This window comes from Brachypodium distachyon, chromosome 1 (genome assembly GCF_000005505.3).
Source record: "Brachypodium distachyon strain Bd21 chromosome 1, Brachypodium_distachyon_v3.0, whole genome shotgun sequence".
In the NCBI taxonomy this organism is placed as follows: domain Eukaryota; kingdom Viridiplantae; phylum Streptophyta; class Magnoliopsida; order Poales; family Poaceae; genus Brachypodium; species Brachypodium distachyon.
Window position 1 is genome coordinate 12535235 of NC_016131.3, and position 19609 is coordinate 12554843.

A 19609-nucleotide genomic window follows, 5' to 3' on the forward strand; every position below is an offset into this window, starting at 1 on the left:
TTGAATATAAACCTCAGAATAGTATGGACCTGCAGAACTTTCTTAACGTTTACTTGTTCATGCCTGAGATTGAGTTGTTCTGGACACATACTTTATATAAAGCTTGAAAACTTAACTAAACTTAACATAGAACTGTCAAAAAAGAACCTTTGTAACAAAGAACTTAGGACGACTACGTGTGAATTGGATATCTCACCACGTGTAGTTGTGGAGCTTTGTAAGAGTGTTAGTCATGCCGAATTAGATGGGAACTCGAGTGTGACAGCACAACTAAGATAGAAGCAGGCATGGGCATTCACAGTGTCTTGACATGACTAGTTAGAACATCTCCAGCCAACCCCCCAAACGTCAAATGAGGGCGCCGGCGCTGAAAAACTCACCCAGCCCACTCCTCTAAATCCAAAAAATAAGAGGAGAGATTCTGAAAAAAAAATTGAAGTGTTGCAACAATATGGGTTGTTTCACATTTCACTATTCCATCATTCCAATATCATGTGGGTAAAGGAAGCATTGACTAATTAAAACAAAAGATTCCTCACAAATTGTCTGATCATCAGAGCGTTGCATTGGGTAGTGTAGTGAAAACACCTATGCAATCCAATTTGGAAATTTTCCTTGCTCATCTGATCCAAAGTATTACATTCTTTATTTTTCCAGTTCATTTTTCTCTAGAAACCTTCCTTCAACGCATAAACTCTGCTTCGGAGCGCCGGTGACAATGTGTTTATTGCTGCATCAATTTCCTACAGAAAAATCAGTCCGCATGAGATTTTGTTCTCCCAAAGTCCTCATAGAAGGGCAAAATAAATATGCCAATTTCCAATTACCATATATTTCATCAACATAGGTACTAATTTTCATGTGGAAAAGGGACGTTCATGTTGGTCCCACTTAGTGCCGGAGCTGGTAAATTTCAACTCCGAGTGCCACTGTTAAGCGTGAAAAGAACTTAAACCTGGCTCACATAGCGATAATTAATGAAAGCGAAGGATAAATGCATAATTTAGTAGATATTTCATTGCTCCTCTTAAATGTCGAAGTCTAGAAAATTAGGCTAAAACATGCTACTACAATATAATCATCATTGCTGCTAATTGCTCTTCAGGGCCTCTGCACTTCGAACATAATTGTAGCACATGGTAACAGAACAAGTGTGGATGGTTAGTTTCACAAATCTCTGTATCTACATGTACTACATACATTGGATCAACAGAAAAGTGATATGTACCTCATGCAATTCCTCTATTCTTTTATGCTTTTGTACCCACGACCAGTCGAGTATGAAATGATGAATCCATAGTGCTGTGTGGCAGTGTATTAGAAATGTTAAACAACCTCATGTATCTGTGCTTGTCTGCTTCATGTACCTGTGGCAGTTGGCCGCTATCCCGGTGGCTGGCGCGCATGCCCGGGCTACACAGCGACGATGCCACGATGGAGCGGCTGCCGGCGCCGCATCGCCTCCTTCTCACCTTTCCTACTTGATTTTGCCTTGTGTGGCCTGCCCGCGCCAACCGATTAATACGGCTGCCGGTCAATTTGCATCTCCACCGATGATTCAACTGTGCCCCTAGTCGATTTGGCCGCTGGCAGCCCATCAGGCACAACTAGGTTATTCTTCGCGAGAACTACAGATCAGGAAGAGAGGCCGAGACGACGAAAGGCGACGGGGACTCGATGGAGGCGCAGGTGGCTGCAGGAGTGCGGGTACATGTTTCCTGGGCTCGTGGGCTGGGAGAACTGAAATATCTATCTAGGCCACTAGGGCCATTTCGTTGTGGGTCAAAATTTCAATGGGGGTACTTGGGAGATTTGGGCCACGCCTACAGCCATGGCCCTAGTGGCTCTAGGCCCATATCTGCCCTCGTCCCACTGGTTAGAACAAAAACTTGTAGGTGGCACTGATTAGAACAAAAACATGGATAGCCGTGTGGAAACAAAGTATCTTTTCTTCCATGGGAAAACCGTAAGAAAAACCCTGCAACATAATTGTATGCACCAGGATCTGAACCTTGTTAAGTGGAGTCGTACACCAACAACTCCACCACCACACCAAGAGATGTTTCGCTAGAAACAAAGTATGTTAAATATGAATGAAATTATGATATAATAGGCAAATAGAAGTAGTCAAAATGGAAATAATAAAGAAATGAAGCTGACCATAGCATTTAAACAGATGGAACCGAAACAATGGTTAGAATATCAGCCCACCTCTGAAGTATAACGAGGAGAAAAATGCATGAGTACAATAGCTTTATTTCCAAGCTTCTCAGACTGGCTTGCCACCTGTGTTGCCAACAAAGTATTCGACATTTGCGAATTTCAATAAACAAGTTTGAAATATCTCAAATAATTGGTAAATAAAATACCTCAAATAAGTGTGTGTGCCCATATTCTCTTGCATGCTCAACTGAAATGGAGTTATCTAGAAAAGTACTCTGAAATTCATAGTGCACATTTCACTGTAAAAATCATAAAGGAGAACAAGTACAGAAAATAAAACATTTAGCAGTGGAAATCTTACATGTTTCGAAGGGCATATAAAACATTTAGGGTAATTACTTTAATTGGCACTTGGGAATATTGTGATGTGTATGTTATAGGCTTTCTGTTAAACAAGCACAAAATGTAATATAAAAATCAAATTCATGCTTGATCCGCATGATTTATGGATACATTCATCAAATTTACAGAAAAACTAAAAGATAGACCATTGTACGACAGTACAAGTTGTTTGTTTTACTGTGACATGGCATGTGTTTGCAGACAACAATTGTCTAAACGGTTGTACATGCCCTAAGTACAGTTTCTACTTGCTGTTAATGCTGTAATAATTGGTCGCATGCTACAGTGCAAACTAAGAAAATAGCTGCAAAGTAACAAGTGATAACAAATTACCTCCACAACAAGAATTTTTGCTCCAACACATCTGAATTATTCGGATCAAGAATGAAATTCTGATGTTGTATCACCAGTGAAAGCAATCTCAGGGGTGGACACTGTATTTGTGATCTGCAAATTACAAATTGGTGAATGATCAGGGGGCATATAATTAAGCCCATGCCAAATCAACATGCTACTAGATTGTGCTTTAATTCGAACTCCACGATCACCAAGACGCACAGACCTCCACGCCTGATAACTTGAGCCGCTTGATCTCAGTCCCAGGGAGGCCAATGAACTCCTGCTTCAGCTTCTGATTCATCGTGTATATCACATAACCCTGCATAGAATACATGAGATGATTTCCTCGATCGTTCCATCAAAACATTGCATGCTTATAACCCAAAAACTGAGCTCACCTGGCTCGGTATGACGTGGTATGTCTTGAAAGCCCGGACCTTGAGATCCCTCCTGAACTCGTACTCCTGCCCGAGCTCGAGGGGGACCAGAATATGCTTGAGCTCAGATCTGCTAATGGCACGGTAGACCTCAAACAACCGCTCCACTGGTTCCGCGAGGCATGCCGGGATAAAAGATGGTTGGCGGGCGCAGCCTCAAGAATTCCCGTGCGGCAACATAAACATGGTCGTGCGATTTGGGAGAAGAGCAGAAGAGACCGGACGCAGATTTTATGATCTCCGATCGTTCGATGGCAGTGTTTTGGTATGTGGCGGTGGGGGCAGCGTTGCTTTTTTGGATAACAGTGCGCATACTGGGCCGTTTCGGGTTGGTTTCCTGGGTTGTCACCGGGCGCCTGATTTGGCGGCGGACGCCGTGGGAGCGTCAGGCAAGCGTGCGGAAGGGGAGGGAGAGCACTTGGTGGTTGGCTCAAGAGGTGGGCGAATTGAGTTCAAGTCGATTATAATTACTGAGTTTTGGATTTCGATCTTCACGGATATGGAATTTCTTTGTGCAGGGTGCGGATTCAGGATTCATCAGAGGAGAGGAAACAGGTAGCTGACAGAACCAGCGATCTAGAGAGTGCTATCCGTAGCTTCGTTGAGAACAAAGGCTGTTCATTGCGGTCAGGTTTGTATTCGATGCCTGCACCTATAACTTGTGTTGGGTTCAGGCTCATTTATTTTTGAGTTGGGTTAGGCAGCGATCTGCTAGCTGTTCCAATTGGATTGGATGCAACAGCCGTGTCCAGTAGGTTAGATCTGAGCTAATTACTAGATCGTTCTTTGTAGAATTTGATGATGCGTGTGCTCGGGTTTTCGCCCGGTTTTTCCTAATTAACCGGGCGACTCTATTTCTTCTGTAATGCAATGCAGGAGCTCCCTGCCCCTTTGAGGTGTCCTCAAAAAAAAAAAATGATGCGTGTGCTAGGACTCGGGAAGTAGACAGCTATGTTTGGTTCGCTGCTTCGATTACTAGGACTCCGGAAGTAGACAGCTATGTTATTTTCTAACTCTAATTGGTTGGTCGACTTGTTCAGGAGATTGCAACTTTCTGGTAGTGACAGATAAGAGACAATTTAAATATTATTGCTGTGATCTTTGTGATTAGTCTAACAGAGCATGGGCTAGGATATTGCAGCTTGTACTAGCATAGGTTTAATTTAGAGAGTACCGTATGTTACGCTGGAGGCAAACTGAACCTTTGTCAAATATGTCTAGTCCGGTGAGGGATGGACACTGGAAGTGTCTAATCCGGGGATGTGTCTATTCTGGAAACCATAAAATTCAGACGGCACAACACATAGCAGATTTCGGTTTTAATTCAGTTTTGCTATTAGTTCATTATTTGTTATCATTTCACCTCCATAAGGTACTTGGCTGAGTAGTTTACTCACACTTGTTTTCTTGTTGGATTTATTTGGGTTTCAGGTACTCAAACACTAGCATGCATGGGAGGGAGTAGCACACTATTACAAGAATGCCTAGCATCACACAAACTAATAGTTATCACGATCCTTAGTTAATGCTTAGAGAGCATCATTCAGGGAATTGCTTGTTTTCACTTGTGTTTAGTGTCTTATATTTGGTAGTTGTATGGAAAATTATATAAACTGTGTGACGGTTACTTGAGTAACACTTTGTTACAAATACTTGCTTCTGGAAACTGTTGAATTCATGCATGAGCCTGAATTTTTTTTATCTTGTTTGCCCTCCTGGTTAATTACATATAGCAATGCTGACAACGGGGCGGATGAACCTGAGCCACTTAGGTATATATATTCACAATGCATTTACCTCAGTTTGCTACTATTTTTCTTAAGAAAAACAATGTAATGGCATGGAAAATCTTGCTTCATTAATGAATTACCAGTATCGATGTAACATGGTTAATTAGAGACCCTCTTCAGAAAGGTAAAATGGTGTTGCACTTGTTCAGTTGCACAACATAGTTAATTAGGATCACCCTTCTCCCTGCATTATCTTCAGAAACAAGCAAATCAAAAAAATGCTGACCACCGCTGCATATGCTGTCACACTGAAGAAGTGATTTGGGGGGTGTGCTAGATTGGGCATTGCTAGATGCATTGACTTGGCCAACTTTCTTACTGGAGTACCTCTATATAATGGGTTGCATGAAGAGTCTAGGGGCCAAGAGTTTTCGTAGAACCTTCCTAGCCATACAATTAAGCTTAGGCTCCTCCAAATACTTTGTGGTCATGCCGCTGAATCAGAAGAACTCAAAGCTGAACTGGAGGCTTGGGAAGGCTACAATGAGGACATAGAATATGATACAGACTCTAGAATTTTATCTGAGGCTGGGTCAAGAGCAGTCCCAACTAGAGCCTGAAAGGCTTCTGTGTTAAATAAGGTTGAAGGTTTACAGAGCTCAGAAACTGCTCCAAATGTATCAAAGCCAGAAACTGATTTACCAAATGCTTCGCAGGACGGCAACAGTGAAGATTGCCAAATATGTGGAATGGATGGGACCTTGGTATGCTGCAATGGCAGCCATGGGCATAACATTCAAGATCTCAACAAAGCATTCCTACCCCAGGTACTTTGGTTCTGTCCAGAATGTGTGGTCAACAAACTTGGAGTAACCTCTTCAAGAATAGATCGTGGGGCAAGAGGAGTTCAGATGTTTGGCATCGATATCTGTGGGTCTCTTCCTAGGATCCTGTAACTATTTGCTGGTGTAAGTTTGTGCTACATTACCTTGTGATTCAGTCTACATCTCCAGCCCACTATTGACAAATACTTACGATTCATTTTGAACTCCACAACGTACCTTCATTGCTTGATAAAATGATAAACATGCCAGCAGTACAAACTAGAAAGTTGGATGTTGTATTAACAAGGGAATAGTCATATAACACTGGTGACTTAACCACATTTATGTTGCACAAGTCCTTTGATACCATATGTCCTTTCTGTTCTCATCCCTGTGCTCATTTTGCAGTGTTCAACTGTAGATGGGATGCTACCCATAAATACCTCTAGTTGTTTTCTCTCTTACCTGTCCTGGAACTACGGTTGTAAATTTTGTCCAATTGTAACTGTCAAATAATGCAGACTTGGAGCATCTAGGATGCAGAGTCATACACAAGATATTACAATCAGTATGATGTTGTCAAGGTGCTCCGAATACTTTCCTGTTCAGACGCATATACAAATATTTGTAGGAGAATAACGGAGTACTGGAGGCATCTGCTTGATATATTTCAGAACGAGAAGATCAAAAATAGGTACAGAAGCTGGTGCAGGACATACTACACAATCCAATACAGCAGTATGTCCGAGCACTTCCATACTCTGCTTTCATTGCTCGGACAACTTCAAAAGATGGCACAGACGGTAAGACAGTAGTACTTCCTCAAATCAATTTGCAGCTTGAATTTGTGGCTAATCAATTTGCAATGTTCTCAGCAGAGCACCTAGAGGGACGGCGATTCATGATGGCTACTGTAGTTGCTGCCTAAGAGAGCATGTTATGTTTGGCCCAATAAAAACACATATTGACTTAATTACCATTAATCATAATAACATATTGGGTCTCCGTGGGCATTAATCCACTTTGATGTCTTATTGCTACCAGATCAAATATATCTCACTCATTAAATCTTGATTGTTAGATTTCAAATTCAACGGCTAGAATAATTGGGTGTGATGTGAATCCACGTGGAGACTTTCCTCAATACCCCTTGTATTGCTTTTAGTATATATTAGATACTTGGCATATCACTCAACTAGGTACTTCTTGGTAATTGCAATTTGTTAGATATGCTTCGTAATCTGAAAATGAGGGAATAGTACATAAAGTAAAAACGTAATAGCTAAAGTTGCAATTGTACAGGAACCAGTTCTTTTGAAAAGAAAAGAAATTAACATATATTTTTGAAATACTTGAATTATTACAAAATATAATTAAGTCGGTTTACAAAAATGAACATATAATTTTGCCACCATATCGTGGCCGGTTCTGCACATGGTCCATAGCTGATTGCTTTGGTGATATATATCTGCTGGGTCCATGTGCATGGTCAACGTGTTCTTCTTTGACTGATGTCTCGCTCTGTCTTCAAGAGGTTATAACATCTCTCTATTATCGGTCGTGTTTTGGTGTTGCCATGCATCCTGACAGGATGAAAAGCAAATTCACACCTGCTCCGGCAGCAAAGGATGCTTAACATATGTCTCTTATCTTCAAGTCTATTAGTGCCTTTGTTCGTTCGGGAACTGGAAGTTTTAACATTAGCAAAACAGAGTCCACATGTGCTCACTACAATATCCTTATATCCATGCCAGAAAACCACCACCAGGTTCCAAGCATCCCAGCAAAACAAACGCATTAATACATAACATAGTTCATTCAGAAGCAGCAACTAGCTGCATATAACATCCTGACTCCCAAACCTTCCATGTCAGAAGATGTTAACAGTCAGCAAGTCTTGACATAAGTGTTGATAGCGTCGATGAGCCCACCAGAGCGGCCATGAAACCCGATGATCTTGCCGCCGCTGGCCGTAGGGAGGTCGAACTCAATCCCCTCCTCCCCGTAGGGCGCGAACGTGCGCCGGCTGCTGATGAAGGTTAGAGACCGGATCACGCTCCAGCCATTGAAGTGGCGCCTTCCACGCTCATCAAGTACTCATCCTTCTCTAGACAGCTCAAACATTATTTTATTGCCAGAAGTTCAGAACTAGAAAACTGAAAGATGTGAAACCACAGTAATAAACCTCTCGGTTAATTGGTGTGTCTGTAAATGTTTGCGCTTGTATATTGTTGAATTTCCGTTGCTAATTTTACCCAAAATGCCTTTCTAAGTCATGCCTAACATGCCAGTGTAACTTTCAGTTCTATGACTTTTATCAGTATATCTTGTGGAACAGGAGATTTGGGCATTGAGGTTGTGTTGATTGATAAATAGATTCGGATCTCGGTTGCGTTTTTAGTACTGGTACCTTTTGAGGTTTGTTGGTGATGGATAGTAGTTACTCCAGCAAGAGAAGAGTTGAATCTCAGCAAGAAGAAGAGCACAGCACCAAGAGGCTTAATGTCACCATGGGGATGGAGACCCTTGATTGCTCCATCTGCTTTAATCCCCTCGAACATCCAATATTTCAGGTAAGTGCACTATGTGTATGTACATATCGACTTGTCTTTCAACTCAAGCTTTTATCTCATTTCTGACGAAAGTCAAGATACAAGAAAAGCCTTGATGAATCTATCATTGGACATAGTGTTTAGTACTAACTATCCTCTTGCTGTGTAGCATTTCTCTATTTTTATTAGTTCTATCTACTTTACAGGGCTCTGTGGGGCATTTCATATGCTCTTTCCGTGGCAAGCAACTGGACAAGAAGTGCCCCTCATGCTGTATCAAAACTTCCTTAGAACGCCGCTTTGGGATGGAACATGTCGTTCAGTCAGCCACGGTTCCTCGCTCCAATGCTAAGTATGGATGCGCCGTGAAGGTCATCTACTACCATAAAGAAGAACATGAGAAGGCATGTCCAATACCCCATGCTTCTGCCTAGAGTCTGGCTGCGGCTTGGCTGGGCCAACGATGGCTCTTCTGGACCATTTCACCACCCAACGTTAGTGTCCGTCTACAACCCAACTGAATATCATTACTCAAAAGGACTGAGTTCATGGGTCACGAGCCGCGATGATAGTTCTCATGATGAACGGTCCTTAGCTGCCTGACGGAATCTTAATCCTGATTCTGATGATGGATTCGGACGCCCTTGGCTGCCAGATTTATCGAAATTCTTTATCGGCGCTGATGGTTTGTGGACATGTTGTTAGGTTTCTTTCGCCATTTTGGTTGCAGGATATGCTTTAGTGGCTTTGGCAGATTTATCGAAAGTATTTATGGTCTCAGACTTTCTGGTACCATGTTTCAGTAATCGTAGTTACTTCTGTTATGTTTTAGTGGTCGAACTCCTTCCCCAGTATGTGTAGCTGTTCCTGATTTAACTGGAAAATGCTGGGTTAATGATACTGTATGGAGTATATGTTTATCTAAGTCAGCTGACCTTAAACCACCCTGCAGCAATTTTGTGTAGACTCTGAGAGTCTACATGAGTACCAGACTAGAACAGCCTGCAGTAACAGGAATGCCCCGTCTAGCCAAAAATGTGCACTTACTAGATCATGATAGCTGCCGTGCCCGTCTCTTTAGTCGAGAAGGAAAGGTTGAGTGTAAATTAACATGATATAGTGGACGTAGAAATTGAAATGGTTTAGGAATTTGAATTGAAATTTTCTTTTAGTGCGACGGGCTTCTGGCGTAATGGCCAGGGGTTCTAGTAGCACCCCTTTGGTTCTGGGTTCGACTCCCCCCAGGAGCGAATTTTAGGCTGGAGGGTAAAAAAATCCCCTCGTCCCATACCAAAGCACAGGTCTAAGCCCATCTTGATCTCACGTGATGCCGCTGTGTATGGGTGGGGCACATGTGACGCCGCGGTGCCGCTGTGTATTTGTGGGGCATGAGTTTTGGGGATTTTCTAGACTTGTGTGAGAAGGTCTTCTTCTTCAACATATATCCTGGGGAAGGTCATTCCCCCGGCGGGCCTAGTTTTTATTTTATTGAGCCTCTCGATAATAATATGAACATAATATAGACATCTCGATTGTAATGTTGTGAAGTCGTGATCTTCAAAATCAAAGGACTTTGAGGCAAAATACAGATCGAGAAACAGGAGCTGTGGTCCGCTTACCCTTGTCGAGAAGATGCTTCTCGTTCCTTGTTTTGTCAAGATACAAAGACCGAAAGTGTCTCAGCACCAAGCACATCTTCTGAGAATTAACTTCATGCGAAACAGAAGATTTTGCATGTCGTATGAAAGAAAATAAGATTCTAAACATGACCTGCACTTTATTTTGTAGTCTTTTATAATTTTTGGTGAATACATATATGTATGCAATTTTAGTAGGGAATATATCTTAGAAATCATTTGTTCATTTGTAACAATTTGCAGGAATAACTCTTAGAATATTTACCGTGTCTTGCATCGTGCCTGAGTCATGTCTTGTCTTCCGTTTTTGTCATTTGTTGTTTTAGTTTGTGTCGTGTCATTTAGTTGTCATGACTTAGGCATAATATTTATGAGTAATAAGAAAGGACCATCGTAGAAAACAAGGTACGTAACGAGTAATTATTTTTGTCAAACATATCAACATGGATACATGTTTGAAAATCTCATAGAGAGAAATTCAATTCATGAACAACAACCACTTGTAATTTAAATTCTGTCAATTATTATGACAATATTACTAGAGTTTGGATCTTACACCTAAGTAAATAGAAAGAGTAGAATGCACATGCGGTCCTCATTTTTTTAAAGGTGTCAAGTTAGTCCTATATTTTTGAAAATGCACGTGCTATGTTTTTTTAAACCTTCTCCCCCTCCTGCTCACTCTCTTTGTCTGCACCTCCTCCTTTGCTCTCCTCTCCCTTCTCACCCTTGAACGGCGGCGAGACCTCGACAATGATGATGGTAAGGAAGCTGACATTGGCGGCGACGCCATGAGCAACCCCTCATCCAGTAGTGGGTAGCAGGCGTTCGCTGTCCAACAATCTCCGCAGAGTCACCCGCGTCGTGCGCCGCCTCGGTGGGGACCAAGAAATGGAAAGAAGAGAGACAAGATTAGGTTTCATCTGGTTTGCCATCATGTGGGCCCAAGTCGACGCGAGATGGGTCAAAACGCGGCGTCAACAGGTCAGACACGCCCACACAAACTCGTGACATGTGATGTACCAATAAACATAGTTTTTGGACCCAAACGTGCATTTTTAAATATACATGACTATTGACTTAACACCTTAAAAAAAACTAAGACTGCAAGTACAGAAAAAAAACAGCTTCTAAGTGCTGAACACCGTAACCCTATATATGGCTTTGTTAAGGAAGCTGGGGAAAACCCTTTTTTCAAAAAAAATAAATAAGTTCTCATGGGAGCCACAAAGAGTGGCAATTATCGGACACGAAAGCGTCCCGCCACGAAGGGCAGCCGATCCTCCTCCAATAGTTGAAAAAGATTACGATTTTATTGAATTTGATATGTTTGTGTTTTAAGATTTGAAGCAAACAAACGATGAAAAAAGAAAAGTGAAATGAGTGCAAATACTTATCCAATGGATCTGATCTGTCTACTAAATCCGGTGATATAGCCGGATCCAAAAAGTAAGTGCTACTTGCTACAATTTTTTCTTTCTTTCGGAAGGACTTGCTACAAAAAGAATCTGATAACACAGAATCATCGAACCACGTACCTCCGAATAATTTCAGTTCATCAAACATTGTCAGCAAGAACATCAGACATGAAACCGTCCACCCAGCTGAATATTCAGATCCAAAGTCGATAAATATTTACACATTAGTTATAAAGCAGGAAGAAGAAAGAACTGAGAGTAGAAAGAGAAGAACACAGAAGAACAGGACTATTGCCAAGACAACGATCTGCACATAACTTTGCCATCATCAAGACGGCACGGTCTCCCCGGCGTCGGCGCCTCGCGGCTGCAGCAGCGTCGAAGCCGCCGGCGCGCGGCACGTCGGGCAGGACGAGCGCCGGCCGCCAGCGAGCCAGCGCTCGATGCAGCGCGCGTGGAACCCGTGCCCGCACGCCGGCATGACGCGCACGGCGTCCCCGTCCACGAACTCTCCCAGGCATATCGCGCACTCCGCCGCCGCGGCGCCCACCAGCTTGGTCCCCGCCGCCGAGTACACGAGGGGCGCCGGGGCCTCGGCGGCCGCGGGAGGACTCTGCTTCTCCGGGTCCTCTACAGGGCGGGGGCGGCAGCGGCGGAGCAGGTACCTCGCGGCGGCGTGAAGCGCCAGGGCGAGCGCCAGCGCGGCGAGCAGCGCGGCCAGGATGACGGCCATGTTGCTCGCGAAGTCGCCCGCGCCGGAGTAGGGCCCCCACCTGTTGCTCGCGATGGTCGACGCCGGCGTCGTGGCCGTGCCGTTGCGATGCCCATGCTGCTGCTGCTCCGGTTCGTGCGTTGCCGCCGCCGCCGCCGCCGCCATGGCCTACCTCCTTCAGCTCGCTTTCTCAATTCCTCCCTTGGCTAGCTCTGTTGGTGAGACCGCAGTGCCTCGGTGAAGTGAGGTTGAAGCTAAAGGTTTTGGTGCGCTAACTGATACGGTGCTTTGCTTTATATCGACGGCTTAGCTTGCTGATTTCACCAGGTTGCGGTGCAGGACAGGACACAGCAAGTGGAGTCGTTGGATTTGGAGGGTGATGTAGCGTAGCACGAGGAGTGTTTGCATCCCAGCGTCACTAGCTAACTTCATCTTCTTGTCTTGTACTCGAAACTGTGTACTGGGACCAAGTTCAGTGGTCACTGTTTCAGGACTCATCTGCAGCAGAATCGATCATTTTCTGTATTCCTTTTCCAGGAAATTATCTTTTCAGGTAAACATAAGAAAGTATAGCACGTTACTAGCACCTGTGAATTTCTAATATACGCAGACTAACGTAGATGTTGTAGTGTCGTTGTCTTCTGAATTAAGACGGAACGGTGCAAGGTATTTGGCGCAACGCAACGGTGCATCTATCAAATAACCTTCTCTGTGCCATGGGCTACAAGCTACCGGCCGACTGAAATAAAGGCAAAACCGATCGATCCAAATGGGTAAAGCTGCCCAACACCAATTATCTCTCTGAGGGGACCTCTTTAAATTCATGACAAGAATGAAAGCTGTTGGGACCTACTACTTTTTCGAGCCCAACATCGCACCTTCGCTATAAGATGATCTTTAATATAGGCTGAAATTTTTGTGTAAGAAATGGATATATATCAAGTTGTTTTCCATTTGACGATGAGCTTTGCTTCAATAGACCCGGCCCCTTACAACAGATTTGCAGATTTTCTTTACCGAAAGACAGGTTACCTCAGTCTATTAATTAAACAGAAATGCTGGCAGTGAGCAGAAAACCCGGTAACAAACATGTCCAAATAAGAACTTTCATCCAGATTGCTTGCAGTGTCATCGTTATCATATCACTCCCACACAACCTTGCAACAACTACATGAAAACCATGTCAGCACTTTCAAAACAGTCGTGCACACATGCGTCGACAGAGAGGTAACTTTGATTCATGTGACAAACAGACATCGCCACGGCCGAATAAGCGAAGCCGTAGAGACCAACAGACTACCAAAGTGTCACTGTGACCAACAGTCCCTCCGTCTTGGACTCGGAGAACAACGGCAGGTGGCGGTCTAGCGGTGGATAAATCATCCACATCCACGGCAAGAGAGGATACAACAGAATGTTGATTTACTCAAAGATACATATCTATATTACAAATTATACACTTAACTTATTAAATCTTTGCCTTAGTATTTAAAACAAACATAGGTACAGAAGAAGGTGCCTAGATTCCAGATCTCCGACGAAGATAATTGAGTATGGTTTTGCCCTTTTGTACTAATATAGTTGTTTTTTTCTTTAAGGTTTGTAATACGTTTACAAAGGGGTGCACCAAAGCTAATCTCGTGATGAAATTGCTAAAACAGAAGGCGAATATTAGTGAATGACCTGAAGCGAAATACTCGCTCCTTTTTTCGAAGGCTGGTGTATTTGTTTTTTCATTAAGATAAGACTTTGACCAATAATAACGGTTAATTTGTAATTTATATGATGAGATAAAACCATAATTATCCGCGGGTACTTTTCAATACGAATCTATTGATATAATGTCTTAAAAAACACATATTAATAGAGTAATTCTTGATCTATTTTTTGTCTTAATGAAACCAAATACGTCAACGTTTATGAAAATGAGGAAGTACAATCTTTCACCGTAATTTTCTTTTCTTTCTTTTTAATGAAATTGTCTTCTTACCATGATTATGCTAAACCCCTTCAGTTTTGAAATTAAGCACAAGGTTTCATCATTTCTATTGTTGGAAATATAGAAAATAAAAATCACAAAATAAGTGAAATGAAAATATGAAATGGAGATCTCTCAAAAAAATATATGAAATGGAAACACTCATATATGATGCTGCCAAATCCGGTGCGGGGTCATTTTCATTCTTGATGCATCACCGGACGTCCTGACTGTACTGCATTGATTTGTTTCGTGGGCTTTTATCCAAATTACGATCAATTCTTTTTTTTTTCCTTCGCTGTCTGTCATCAGTGAAAACAAGATTTACGTACATCGTGATGCTAAACGTCTAATGATTCGGTCACTACAGAACAATGGTAAAACCAAATGGATGGCACGTACGGCGCTTAAATCTAGATACCGAGTAACTAACTGAAAAATGCAGCGGCAGCTGATTGCGATCCAGTGGGCGCATGGATGGTGCGTGAAAGGATAAAGCATGGATGAAGTGATTTGGATGGTCAGTGTGCACTCTGCAGACTGCAGCCGGACGTGGCCAAGACGATGAGATACGTGGAAATGTGCATTCAAGTGATGGGGCGAAACGGCGAATGGCTCCAAGGGCCGTCCGGGACTGCGGTGTCCATCAGGAAGCAAACCAATGAAGTCTGAACACATGCAGTTTCCAGCCGCAAATGGAGCATTCATTTATCGTTCGGCTGGCTGTTTCTCTCCGACCAACTAAAAAGAGGAAGGACGCTAGTAATCCCTCGGTTTTCTACAGACTCCCGACTATCATTTTTTTTAATAAGTGTTGCTGGATCACAACAAAAATAAATGGTGAAACAGAAGCCACAATTTTGGTTACACTAGACTGCTTTCACGTGCAGCAGGTGAATTCTTAAAAAGAATTGAAAGGCACAGGAGAGAAAAGGTGTTGGCCTTGAGTGGAGAGTACCCGCTTATTAGTCAGGAGTAAACCAAACTCACATGTACTTCCTCGGTTTCATGATTTTTGTCTCAAATTTGTCAAAAATAAATATATCTATTCAAATATGTATCTGATACATGTAATATTTCGATAAAAAATATGAAACGGAAAGAGTATTATACAGACTCACACCTTCCAATCAAATCTTAATCTTAGCCACAAGAAGATCAACACGATATCTGGAATTCATGATTTATCAGGCAGCACAGCTGCAACACCATGATTCCATGGACTAAGACTGCTGGGTCGCTGAGTGTGTCATATTGATTGACAGAGGGGACCGTGACAGCACCATCCGTGGCAACCTTTGTTGTTAGGAAACAGAGTACAAACGCACACGCTCACAACACATCCACTTCTAAGAACACACGCACGCACACCCTATCACTATGAGCACCTTCGAGATACTGGTCCGGTACATCATCTTGAGATTGACGAAATCATCATAGGCGCCTCGTAGTTGACGGGTACGTCACTCTCAATGAGAGCACAACGCCAGTTAGGTCCTGAAATAAATCCTGGGAAATGCGAGCACCCATGTCAAGTGGGAGAGTTGAACCTGTGTGGGCTGATTTCACCACAAGGAATCAACCACCTGAGCTACGCTCAGTTCGCTCCGTGGCAACCTTCTAGGCAAATGCGATTGCGTCTTGGCAACAGGAAAACACCTGTTGTTGAAACATGTGGACGCGCTGGTGGTGTTGCTATGTAACCAGCGGCCTGCTGCTAGTGTAGGATTGTGGGCGCGCTGCGATGTTGGCACGAGCATGTGAATCGATCTGCGTCGGAGTAGGAGCGTTCGCCTGAGTGTGGGGCCACCAGAGGGTTGACGTTGTCATCTATTGGTGTCGTGTAGGAACACTCTGTAAAAATCTTATCGACTGTCTTCTGGACAGGATCTCGAAAGTGGGGCTTCCAAAGGCATGTTCTCCCGACGAGTAGTGCGCGCAGCCGAGGGATGGGGTAACCAAAGGCAGCGAGCGAGCATGCGCAATGGCTTTGATGGTGTGTGGTTCGGAGGACAGGGTCATCTCATTATATAGACACGCAGGAAGATATCATTTCGGTTTAGAAAATCAAAACCTGCTCCACAAATATCGAGATTTGTTATTCTTCCATAACAAATTTCAACCGGCAAAAAGATACTAATAAGCACGGACCCGACCTGACCGTTCGACTCGAATCGTGATGCAGCGGCGGAAGAGGAGCATGTGTAGGAATATCCTTTAATTGTCTTGCTAGTAGATTGTATAAAGTTTAAACCGGTCACAATCACCCCCCCCCCTCCCTCGATCTTTTAGAAATTCTTCATATTATTCCCACCCTCTTGCACATTTTTAACTTTCACCCGCTGCACCCATTTGGTCTCTTCGTATCGTCTCAGTAGCTGAGACACGAAGTCATTAGCATCTCTCCAAGTTGCTCGCTCTGCAATTTTTAAGAGACGACCTTGTTTCTTTTTTTGTAGACCCCACTAAGATTTCTAGCCCAATCACGAAGGAAGCGGCGTGGTCTTATTCCACCACTGGTCGATGGCGGTAACAACATTCCATGAAGCAACAATCATGTCGAGGTGGATGATCCGCACAATCATCCACCTCGACATCGGCCTCATCATCCGAGTCCGAAGATATATTAGATTTTTTTTTGAGGGAACCAAACATATATTAGATACTTAGGAACAACTAGATGGTGAGGGCCGTTATCCCCGCAATCGGACAAACCCAAGTTCTTTTTTCAATATAGTCACCGCTCTATCTAACTCGATGTCCGTGAGTAAAGAAACAGATCTCGCAATTAAAGAATCAAAAGCACCGAGCGACACCCCAATCCGATGGGCTCTGTCAGCTATAACATCATCAGGAATAGAAACAATTCTCATTTTCATAGGAATCAAATATCGAAATACCGACCCAAAAAACCGACCCAGGCCTAGTAATTTTCCTTCAAGTGGCCAGCTGGCGTTGGGATTTACTCCATCTGTTGCTCGCTTTACCGTTGGGGAAAAGGTCAATTTTGGGGAATCATTGACTACACCGGGAAGCAGCTGAAAGTGCGACAGTTGGCTCTGTAACAATGGTGCAATACTGGCAACGCAGGCAGACAGCTCATGATTTCAGAGGATCCAATGAATTTGTTCTATTCATACCAAGAACAGCTAGGAATTGTTTCTCTCCTTTATGGCAGGAAATTAAAGCAAAGGTATCTTTTGTACGTATAACCCGTGAAGCAAAGGTGACTTTCTCCTTTTGCAACTTCTACGAATCTACGAACATATAAAGGGAGCCAACCAGGTAGCAAGGTGAGAAATACTCCAGGAGGGAAGGCTCTAGCCGCTCTACACCATACCGGCCTATTCCTGTTGGAGAAGTCCAACCAACGAAGCAGTTCGTCTCCACAAGGAGCAGGTATCCACAAATCTGGAGATAACCAAATGTTTGTCTCCTTCTTGAATTATTCAATTTTTGTTCTGTTAATAGTAGTCCACTGTCCGCTAAACGTTTCATGGCTGGTAGTACTTCAGATGTTATTAGGAACTGCTTCATCGATCCAATAAGTTCTCGACGGTAGTGTCAGATTGGTGAATCTTGTTTGCTCCAAGATGATTTTTTTGAACTTCGACTTACTGTGGCAAGGCCAGTAGTTTCAGTCCATTGCACTCTGTTTATCATATCAATTGACTGAGATTGCTAACCACGATGTGCCACGCGGTCCATTGCACTAGGGACTAGTTTTTAAGGCTTCCTGTAACTGCAGTCTGCTCCCAGGCAATAATACTGTTCTGCTGTCACGAAAATCCATTTGGTTTCCTTCATCCATTTGACCCTGTTCTGAATCCTATTCTTGTCTGTCCTGATAGAAAGCTAATCTATCAGGTTCACGCTTCTTGTTCCAATTGTAGCTTTCCCCATGGGTTCCAAGAAGAATGATGCACCGACCTGGGCGGAGCAGTGGGGCTCCGGCGGGGACGAAAAAGACACCGGCGGCAGCGGTGGAAACCTGAACGGCGAGAAGAAGACTGTCACCGGCAATGTGAAGGCTGCAGCCTCCGAGACCTACGTCAAGGCGAAGGCGGCCTCGCTGGTTGGAGCGCAGAAGGTCAAGTCTGGGACTAGCAGCGGCATCAAGTGGGTCAAGGAACAGTACCAAAAGAGGGTTTCCAAGTGAGCTCACAATTATTATGACCATCTAGTCATATCTTAGCAGTATTGGTCACAGCAGCAAAGGTATAAGGTTATCTGGAAAACGTTGCTGATCTTTTACCGGTTAACGCCAGAGATGTGCCTCTAGCGTGCAACAACTTGCTAGGTTTCTCCATTATGAACGTTGAAGTTATTATGTGCTTTAGTGAGAAGACAAGTTTGGATTTGATATCTTGTGTCATCTTGCTTTTGTTGGGATTTGTTATTTGTATGGCGATGAAGATAGTATTATTTCCAAGTCGACTGAGTGGCACACTACGATATAACGAGATGCTAAAAAAATTAGACTTGGATGTCGGTGTAGAAATGCATTTGCATATTTCTAAAATTAATGTTGCGCACCATTCTGAAAATGTGTAGCTACATAGTATAGCTGAATAGAGAAACAAGGATCGATAATTTATCTGTCCAGTAAGTAGGGAAAATATCTGGTGAAAACCACCTCTGTGCAAACCATTAAAACTACATTGAATTTTTTTTAAAAATTTCTCAAAAAAGTTATGTATGTTAAAGAAGTGCTCTTTTATATATGTGTAAAATTTCAAGTCCAAATTCAGTTGTGTTTGGGAGCAGCAAGAAAAACAAAATTTGCATGAATAGTGGGTCTTCAATGTTTGACGCAATTCATGTGTATATATATTTTTTAATTTCTTCCGAATGCATTTGATTTTGAACTTAAATTTTTGCTCGTTCGTGGAGCACCACACCTCCAACATATGGCACTTTTATATGAATTTTAAACTTACAAAAACCAAACCATATTTACTAATCTGTGAGCTAATTTTTCGTCAGTGCACAAACACAAGAACCCATTATATATAGCCCCTACCGAAACAAGCCGTTCTCTGCTCACAATCGGCCCAAGACAAAACGTAAAAAGAAAAGAAAAAGCAATCAGACAATGTGCAAGAATAGACTCTGAACCTATCGTCAAGTCTGATGCAGCTATGGCTTCGACAATGTGCAAGAATAGACTCGATCCCGAATTCTAGCCCACAATAGCCAGGCGCCACGCTTACAATCCCTAATCCGGAATCACGGACTCAGAACCATACTGGCTTACAATTTTCGAACTCTTCAATACATACTGATGTTTGCAATTTCTGTGTATAAAATTCCTAGGGATTTGCTGTGTTCAATAGGTAAAACAGCGATGGATGCTCTTCTTGGATATATGCTCTTTTATGTTATGGTGCTAAAACAATACTCCCTCCGTTCCATAA

The 19609-nt window shown here is 43.0% G+C and overlaps 3 protein-coding genes, 1 long non-coding RNA gene and 1 pseudogene across 9 annotated transcripts; 3 read left to right on the forward strand and 2 right to left on the reverse strand.

Moving 5' to 3' along the window:
• Positions 1-422: 422 nt before the first annotated feature.
• On the reverse strand, positions 423-3868 carry LOC100824468 (annotated as a pseudogene).
• On the forward strand, positions 3646-7038 carry LOC104583111. Of its 4 annotated transcripts, XR_002962062.1 has the most exons (5): positions 3646-3778; positions 3860-3972; positions 5788-6479; positions 6570-6698; positions 6774-7038. It is a non-coding gene; the product is annotated as an uncharacterized LOC104583111 (long non-coding RNA). The 4 variants fall into 4 exon arrangements; XR_002962061.1 differs by having other exon boundaries at positions 5788-6698; positions 6771-7038; XR_002962060.1 differs by having other exon boundaries at positions 5788-6698.
• A 1201-nt stretch (positions 7039-8239) lies between these two features.
• On the forward strand, positions 8240-8881 carry LOC104583121 (E3 ubiquitin-protein ligase SINA-like 7). Its single transcript, XM_010234860.3, has 2 exons — positions 8240-8468; positions 8654-8881. The coding sequence occupies exons 1-2, from the start codon at positions 8325-8327 to the stop codon at positions 8879-8881; spliced, it is 372 nt and encodes a 123-aa protein (XP_010233162.1). The 5' UTR covers positions 8240-8324.
• A 1685-nt stretch (positions 8882-10566) lies between these two features.
• LOC100827526 (RING-H2 finger protein ATL79) lies at positions 10567-12637 on the reverse strand. The gene has a single exon (XM_003559668.4). It carries the CDS (start codon positions 12377-12379, stop codon positions 11831-11833), a length of 549 nt encoding a protein of 182 aa, XP_003559716.2. The 5' UTR covers positions 12380-12637; the 3' UTR covers positions 10567-11830.
• Positions 12638-17311: 4674 nt separating this feature from the next.
• Positions 17312-18624, forward strand: LOC112270873. Of its 3 annotated transcripts, none has more exons than XM_024459353.1 (2): positions 17312-17591; positions 18044-18624. In XM_024459353.1, exon 2 carries the CDS (start codon positions 18094-18096, stop codon positions 18349-18351), a length of 258 nt encoding a protein of 85 aa, XP_024315121.1. In that variant the 5' UTR covers positions 17312-17591; positions 18044-18093; the 3' UTR covers positions 18352-18624. The 3 variants fall into 3 exon arrangements, with proteins under 3 accessions (XP_024315121.1, XP_024315122.1, XP_024315118.1); XM_024459354.1 differs by having other exon boundaries at positions 18060-18624; XM_024459350.1 differs by having other exon boundaries at positions 17338-17591; positions 18086-18624.
• The last annotated feature ends 985 nt before the right edge of the window (positions 18625-19609 follow it).

Excerpts from the sequence above, each read along its gene's own strand:
- LOC104583121 (XM_010234860.3), top strand. The coding sequence starts at position 8,325 with ATGGATAGTAGTTACTCCAGCAAGAGAAGAGTTGAATCTCAGCAAGAA. Across the intron at positions 8,469-8,653 it reads TCGAACATCCAATATTTCAG|GGCTCTGTGGGGCATTTCAT; the intron begins GTAAGTGCACTA and ends TCTACTTTACAG.
- LOC100827526 (XM_003559668.4), bottom strand. The coding sequence starts at position 12,379 with ATGGCGGCGGCGGCGGCGGCGGCAACGCACGAACCGGAGCAGCAGCAG.
- LOC112270873 (XM_024459353.1), top strand. The coding sequence starts at position 18,094 with ATGGGTTCCAAGAAGAATGATGCACCGACCTGGGCGGAGCAGTGGGGC.